Here is a 7757-nt window from a genome sequence, read left to right on the forward strand (position 1 = left end):
TCTAAAACCTAAAAGGCTGAGTCAATGGGCTTGTTATGGGTTACGGGCCTGAACTAATGAGGGGCCTGTTAGGTCAAGGGACTTACAGGCCTAGCCTTATTTAAACTATAATGTTTTCTTTTAATATCTTGTTATATTTCCTTAGTCCATAGTAAATTAGGGTATTATATTTTAAAATATTCAGTTTTATGATATTAAAATTATTAAATAAATATTCAAATATTTTATAAAAAAATAATATATAATATAAAATGTTAAAACACTTTAATATTATTGATCCATTAGAATATAAGAAATTTCATATTTCTACCGTATCATAGTAAACTAAGATATTATATTTTAAAATATTTAGTGAGTTCGATTTTCACGTATAACTCCTTAAATTAAAATTAAAGTTACGATTTTGGGTCTAAATAGGAATGACAAATTGACACTGTCGCATCATTCTACTATTTGATATTTATATCATATTCTCTAAATAAAAAATAAAAAAAAATTAATAAAATTATATAAACAATTTTTTTAATATTATATTTATCATAATATATTAATAAATTATATTTATAAAAAAATAACTTATAATTTTTATAAAATATGAAAAATAAAAAAATATATTAATGATATTAAATATTTAATAATGTTGAGTACTGTTCATAGCAAAATCAGATGTTATATGAATTATAATTTGTCCCCTTCTTGATTAACTACAGTGAAATCAGGGGAAAAAAAATTTAATAATTTATTTAATAAAAAGTCGTTTAAATACGATAATAAAAATATAATATAAAAATGAGTATATACCATGCTAGTTTCATAAATTAAATATATATATATATACATATATATATATATTTAATATTCAATTTTATATTTCATAATTTAACCCAAAATATTAACAAATAAATTATATATTTAATAAAAATTATAACAAATATTTTGCAGCACTAATTAAGAAGTTAATAATATTGATATTTTAGTTAATAATTTTAATGATGATTTAATTCATAATCATCCATGCCCTCAACAAGCAAATGTTGGATTACCACCTCACAATTTTCAGTTTTACATGAAAATTATTAATTAAAGTATCAATACTGGACTAAGCAGCTCTCGCTGCGTACAATTGGAATGGGAGGACTAAGCAGCTCCCGCTACCGTTGTGTACAATTGGGATGGGAGGGATAAGAAAGAAAGATGTCAGTGACGATCTTACTACTCAAAAACGAAACGACGGAAGAGGCGTTTTCAAAACTAGCTTAATTTAAGAACATTAATTAACACCAAAATCAAACTCTAAATTATAGACCCTAAATCAAACACAAACGAAATTGAACTAATAAACTAAAATAATCATTATACACCCTAAATCAAACCCTAACAAAATTGAACTAATAAACAAACCCTAACAAAATCGGTCAAATTCTCAATAGAGAGAGCCACCATCATCGAGAATGGAGGGGAAGCACTAAATAGAGAATGTGGTGAAAAGGAGGGGTAGTGTTTTTTATGTCCACATAAAATCACCAAATTCGGGCCTCAAATGTTAATTGGACCATAAATTTATTATTCCAATACTGAAAAATAAAATAAAATCTTACATAAAAGTGATTCCCATTAAAAATTACAACCCATATGAATGCATAATTAAAATCAATAACACTAAAAAAAATAACCATTTCTATCGAATATTAAATAGTTCACAAAACAGAATTCATGTCTCGGCACCACAAACCGACATTACACACACATCACATAATACATATGAAACCCGAAAACCTTTCTTTATCAATCAATCCCGTTCATAAAAAAAAAAGTGGTCACTAACTCAGTGTTCACCCAAAAGGATCTCTATAGAACAGTTGATATTAAACATAACAGTCACAAAATCAAGGCCTTCTCAGAAGTCATACTACAAAAGCTTAAAAAAAATGCTGTCCAAACCCTAGATTTGCAATTAAGGGCAACTCTTAATAAAACTCCTTAAATTAAACCAAAGTTTAACCCACCAAGGCTCACTAATACTAGTGATGCTCAATCAAACCATGCTACATTATATATACACTAGCCAGATTCTAACCTATTTTCTTCTCTTCTCCTTCCTTGATGTTTTCCCATATGCATTACTCAACAGAAGCAGATTCCATTATTGTACACAAAAGGGGGATCATTCTAAGGAAACAAAAAACAAAAAAACAATCAAAAGTCAATAATTGCTCGCAAGAGAGATTGAGTGATAATTTACCCCGAGTTAGTGAGCTAATTGAAAGGCTTGCTGCTTGATCGCATCGAGCTGTTAAATGACGCATTTAGCCTACTAAAAACCACTTTCAAAGGCACACAAGCTATGACTGGTTGACCACTAAACTTCTCCAAAACCGGTTTCTTCTCCTCTTGGTTCCGCTTTTGAGAACCCGTTAATGAAGAAAGTTTCCTGGTCTTTTTCGATAAGCTTCCATTTTTCTTCGACTTTAAGGATTTTTTAGGTCTTTTACTACTACCACCAACTCTATTAGGCTTCGGTTTTGAACAAATTTGACCTGTTTCATAATCAACAGCCAACAAATTGCTAAGCCCTTCTTCTTTCAATGGCTCAACTGTAATAGGGTGACCAATGATCGGTCGACAGTTCAACTTGCTCATTAGAGAAATATAGGGAACATGTTGAGGATGGCCGGTTTTCACTTCCAAAGTGACGTCGAACAAGGATGAATCGGGATCGAAACTGATTGGAAATTCTGATGCCTCATATTTTGGGTTCAATGTGAAACGTGACTGACGATAAGGAAGCGATCTTTGTGGCGGTTGGGTTTGGGAGGAATCGGGTATAAGCTTTGAACTGTTTGCAGGCAAACTTGAATTGGATACCTTGTGTGAAGCATTCCTGTTCCAACCGAATATAAAGGATGTTTCGTCCATGGCCATACAATTTCTCGATTCACGTCGCTTATGCTTGTTTATTTGCCTCGAATTCCTTTTTCCTTTCGACTGCCACTTTGAAGAACCTTTTTCTATTGTTTGGCTGATGTTAATATCAGCTGCTCCTAAACAGGTTGAAACATACTCCTTATGTTCCTCTTTGATTTGACACTTTGTTTCAACTTGACTTATATCAGCATCAACTTCAGTCTTTTGATTAGCACTATGTGCAAGAACTGGAACAAAACCTGAAGAAAGAAAATGAAACGATGGAAATAACTAATTAGAAACGAGAATGAAAGGATGAACTGAAATTCTATCAGCTACTTGAATACAGTTTAAGCTCATTTGGTAACACTTTATGTTTGTTGATCCAGATACCTTTCTGAATCTTAATATGACTAAAATAAAGCCTTGTTTGAGAAGAGTTATTAGGCATCATCAATTAAATCATTCAAATAATCAACTAAAATACCCTTATTTTATTTTTATAACAGTTTAAAATGTTAAATACAAAAGATGTTTAGTTATTTAAACCAAACAATCAACCTTTTCATCAATACAGAGTTTTTCAAATAACTCAGATTATTTTCAAATAACCCTACATCAAATAAGTTCTAAGTGGTTCTTTGCAAGAAATGGGGTATTGATTCTTCACAAAATAATGATTGGCTAGTTGATTTGAAAAATGAAGATTAAATAAGTAAAATGATAAATAGGAAAATCTTGTAAAATGTAACTAAAAGAAATACTTTCATTTCCATTTGTTAAAAAGCTTCAAAAAATGTTTTCTCAAGTGTTTCCATATGGGTATTGTCAACTGGCAAAAGAATATATATACCTCTAGCTTGTTTATCTTCACCAACAAATGGCACCTCGAATAACTTCCCAGAAGAATCATTCTCAGTTAATCCCAATCTGCTGGAAATTTCGTTCTCCTTTTGTTTAAGATTAACTATAGGAGCATCAGAAGCATGATCAGACAAATTTAACGAGCTTTCATTATCAACAGAAACACCTGTAGTATCCGAGTTATGAAGAACAGTCGAGATATTTCTCTTCGACTCGTTAGAATCTGGTGCAGAAGCCTTACTCGTACTAGCAACTTGTGGCTCACATGTAATGGGAACCGAGACTATAGAAGTGCTCTCCAAGACTTTAGTCAGAGGCCTACGTCGATTCTTCCTCTTCAAGAACTCATGAACATGAGCCACTTGAGATCTTTTCCTCTTCAAAGACGAGACAACACCAATTCCAAGATCCTCGAGTCCTCTCATTCGTTTAACTCCTTCTGTTCCATCATCTTCCGAATCGTTTGGTGTTCTTCGCCTCCTCCCTTGAGTTGTAGCACCATTAACATGATTTAACTCTTCAAATGAAACAGCAGACTGAGACAATTCCTGAGCTGAACTTGAATTATCTTCTAAGCTACCCGATTCTTCCTCTTCTTTTTCCACATCTTTTTTTTCTTCGACAGAACAAGAAACAGTTGGTGATTCCTTCGAAGAAAGTTTCTCATCACTAGATATAGCAGCTTCAAGGTTCGAATCTGGACTGACTCGGGATAGAAGAGCAGATTCAAGTTCAAGTGCGTGGAGAATGGCGTCTTCCCTTCGAGCGTATTTCACTGCTTTCTTTGAAGAACTGGAAGCGGCAGTCTGAGCCTTTGCAATGCAGTCATCGTACTCCCCACAACGAAATGCCTTCACCCTTCTAGACTTTTCAAGATTATACCAGTCTCTGAAGAAAAATATATAAAATGATTATGCTTGCAAACTATAAACAAATATTTCCTCTTGTACAGTTCGATTTTCAGACTTGTAGTAAAGTGAAACATAAGCTAACAGAAGGGCGCAAACATCAAAACTGCTACAATTTAACATAGCAAGAATAACTATATTTCACATATGGATTCAGATAAGGTCACGTTTGCAAATAGAACTTAGTGAGACACAGAATCATAAATTTATTGGCAATTTCTCATTTGGATCCTGATTCAGATCCAGAAAAAAAAAATTACAAATGAGATCAACTGCAAACGCTGATCACTTTTCTTCAAATACAGGAGTATACAAGTTTATATATCCTCTTTCTGAAGAAGACTAAAAGTTAATGACTCGATATTTCAATGTGTTATTACTACCCTGAAACCTATAGAACATGTCATGAGTTCAAACAAGTAGAACAAGATATAAAAGAGAGTGTTCTAAATCGATCTCCTTATATGCTACCAATACTATGCATCCAAGAAGTACAAGGAAACAAAATTTTTAAAAAAATCTGGAAAAACATCAAAGCTAGAAATGCATTTGTTCCTGGCTATCCAAATAGATCATATCCCGAATGCACAACAAAGTTGTTCTCCAGAATCAACACTAAGCCGTGAAAGAAGTGACTCAGATACAATCAAGAGACAACCCAAGACTTCTCAACTGCCCAATTCCAAAACAAATAGAAATTGAAACAAAATCCCAGAACATTTAGCAGATCAAAACAAAAAATAATGATACAAGAACAATATGGAAAAAGATACTCACAAATTGTGTCAGACTAGACCTAATTTCAACCTAAGCACATAAACCTAAGCAAGTATGAAGCTATTCTCAATCAAGTCAAAAGGGAATCCAACCAAAAGATAAAAGAACACCAGTTATGAAATGTAAATGCAATAGAAATTTAATTGAATCAAAAGTATCAAAACACATACACGCTTGCATCGTCTCTTCCCAAAAGCTTCACCGGAGTACCAAGCCTTGGAGAAATCAAACTATCTTCAGACAATTCATCAATACTCATTATCCGACCAGGCCACCATGACCCATTTCGCCGCCGAACCCAAACCAAACCACCTACAGTAGGATCAATTATCTTCGCTTTTGTTCCACTTGAGCTACCCATCTATCTATCTAACGATTCACAGGCAAATCAATTTCAGCTCTCCACCCATTCAAAATCCCAAACAGCAAAGAAAAACCCTTTTGCATGAACAAATGCAGATGCTCTCTTAACCTAAAAACAATACACAGGGAGAAACCATAGATAAAAGTCAGATTATTTTGAATCTCACATGCAATATCTAACAAATTAATGAATCTCTCTGTAAAAAACATAGGAGGATAGAGGAAAACAAGGGTAATCTAAACGAAAAGGGTTTAGGGTATAATCCAGAGATCTGGAAATAGAAAGAAACATAGAAAATCGACTGGATTCGTTACCAGGAAGAGATCTAGAGCTTCTGTTTTCGCTGTTTTAGCAAGAAACAAACAACTAAGAGTGTTAATAACTTCCTGTTTCTCTTCAGATCGTTTTATCAAAGATTTTCAAAGCCAGATTTTGTGACAGAATGAGAAGACGGCTGTAGAGAAAGTGTATTTAGGTCGTTTCTGTATGAAAATGGATCAGACTCGTTACCTTTTGGTATCTTTTTTGCAAGAAAGAGAGAAGCCTCCAACAGGGTATGAGAGAGAAGAGAGACTATGTGTGAGTGTGAGAGAGAGGTTTATATTTGTACCTCTATTTTCTTTTAACTAAAAATAAAACCCTTTTCAATCAAGAACATTAGGTTTATATTTATCCTAGTACATTTGGTTTTACGATAATTCAGTAAATTTTAAACCCTAAACTCATATTCGATTTGAGTGATATGATTCGAAAAGATTTTTACCCGGTTTGACATTATGAAAGTGACAAAACCCTAAACCCGTATTCGAATTGTCTATTGTGAAGATTTTTATCCGGTTTTTCATCATGAAAGGGACCAACCCTAAACCGGTGTTCGATTCAAATTGTTTAACGTAAAGATTTTTATACGGTTTAAGAGATAGTCGATCATAAAAGGAACATAAATGTATTTGTACTTGGATAATAAAATTAAATTTATCTAACATATTTGTTTATACATCATATTTAATAAAAAAATAGTTTAATTTTATTTATTTTATAATATATTAAGTTATATAAATTATACAAAAATATAATTTATCGTAAATATTTTATTATTTTTAAATAGTATAAACTATGTCATCAAAATAAATATGGGAAATATAACATTATTAAATGAGAGGTAAGCTCTCCAATTATCATCAATAATATAATGTTTTTGATAAAATTCATGGTTGAGTCAAAGCATTAATAAGAGATAAAAAAAATAGGATTGACTCTTATTTAGAATGTCTTCAATAGAAAATTAAAGTATGATTTGATAAAATAAAAAATGAAGAAAAATATTGAATAATTTAAATATCTAAAAATAAAAACTAAATTAACTAAAAACATCTCTAACAGTAAATATTCAACATTTAAGTTGACTTGTTATATTATTAGTTAATAAATTTAATATATTGAATTATTGATATGTTAAATAAAAAATAATTAAATAAAATAATAATATTTTTTTAACTTGTATATTAGAACATTAATTTATAATTTATTTTGTGTATGAGTATGAGTTTTTTAAAGAAAATAATATTATGCTAATTATAATTATAATATTTTTATTATTATACTAATAAATGACTTGTTTATAGTTCAAATAATTTGATTCATAATCTATAATAAACTTTGAGTGGTTAGCTTAAAAAATATAAGATTAAAATTTAAAAAAATATATATTTTGAACTTGTAATATTAATAAACTATCCTAAGTTACTAAACTAAACCTTTATAATTTTAAAATCAATCAAATATTATCTCAACATTTTTTATTTTTTTATAATGGTAAAGAATGAGGATTCTTTGTAATGTATGTTGAGTCATTTATTTTAAATGATTAATTATATTAATTATATATTCATAAAAAATATAAATATAAACCAATAAATAAAGATTAAGATTTAATCCCA

At 30.7% G+C, this 7757-nt stretch overlaps 1 protein-coding gene across 3 annotated transcripts; it reads right to left on the reverse strand.

Annotated features, from left to right (window-relative positions):
* Nucleotides 1-1660: 1660 nt before the first annotated feature.
* On the reverse strand, nt 1661-6449 carry LOC124944882 (uncharacterized protein At1g51745-like). Of its 3 annotated transcripts, XM_047485231.1 has the most exons (5): nt 6132-6283; nt 5624-5925; nt 3758-4656; nt 2243-3164; nt 1661-2169 (listed from the first exon to the last, which is right to left on the reverse strand). In XM_047485231.1, the coding sequence occupies exons 2-4, from the start codon at nt 5812-5814 to the stop codon at nt 2257-2259; spliced, it is 1998 nt and encodes a 665-aa protein (XP_047341187.1). In that variant the 5' UTR covers nt 5815-5925; nt 6132-6283; the 3' UTR covers nt 1661-2169; nt 2243-2256. The 3 variants fall into 3 exon arrangements, with proteins under 3 accessions (XP_047341187.1, XP_047341188.1, XP_047341186.1); XM_047485232.1 differs by lacking the exon at nt 6132-6283 and adding an exon at nt 6328-6449 and having other exon boundaries at nt 1661-3164; XM_047485230.1 differs by having other exon boundaries at nt 1661-3164.
* Between the last annotated feature and the right edge of the window lie 1308 nt (nt 6450-7757).

Source organism: Impatiens glandulifera, chromosome 7 (assembly GCF_907164915.1).
Source record: "Impatiens glandulifera chromosome 7, dImpGla2.1, whole genome shotgun sequence".
Lineage (NCBI taxonomy): Eukaryota > Viridiplantae > Streptophyta > Magnoliopsida > Ericales > Balsaminaceae > Impatiens > Impatiens glandulifera.

Excerpts from the sequence above, each read along its gene's own strand:
- LOC124944882 (XM_047485232.1), bottom strand. The coding sequence starts at position 5,814 with ATGGGTAGCTCAAGTGGAACAAAAGCGAAGATAATTGATCCTACTGTA. Across the intron at positions 4,657-5,623 it reads GGAAGAGACGATGCAAGCGT|AGACTGGTATAATCTTGAAA; the intron begins GTATGTGTTTTG and ends ATTTTTCTTCAG. Across the intron at positions 3,165-3,757 it reads TGAAGATAAACAAGCTAGAG|GTTTTGTTCCAGTTCTTGCA; the intron begins GTATATATATTC and ends TTCTTTCTTCAG.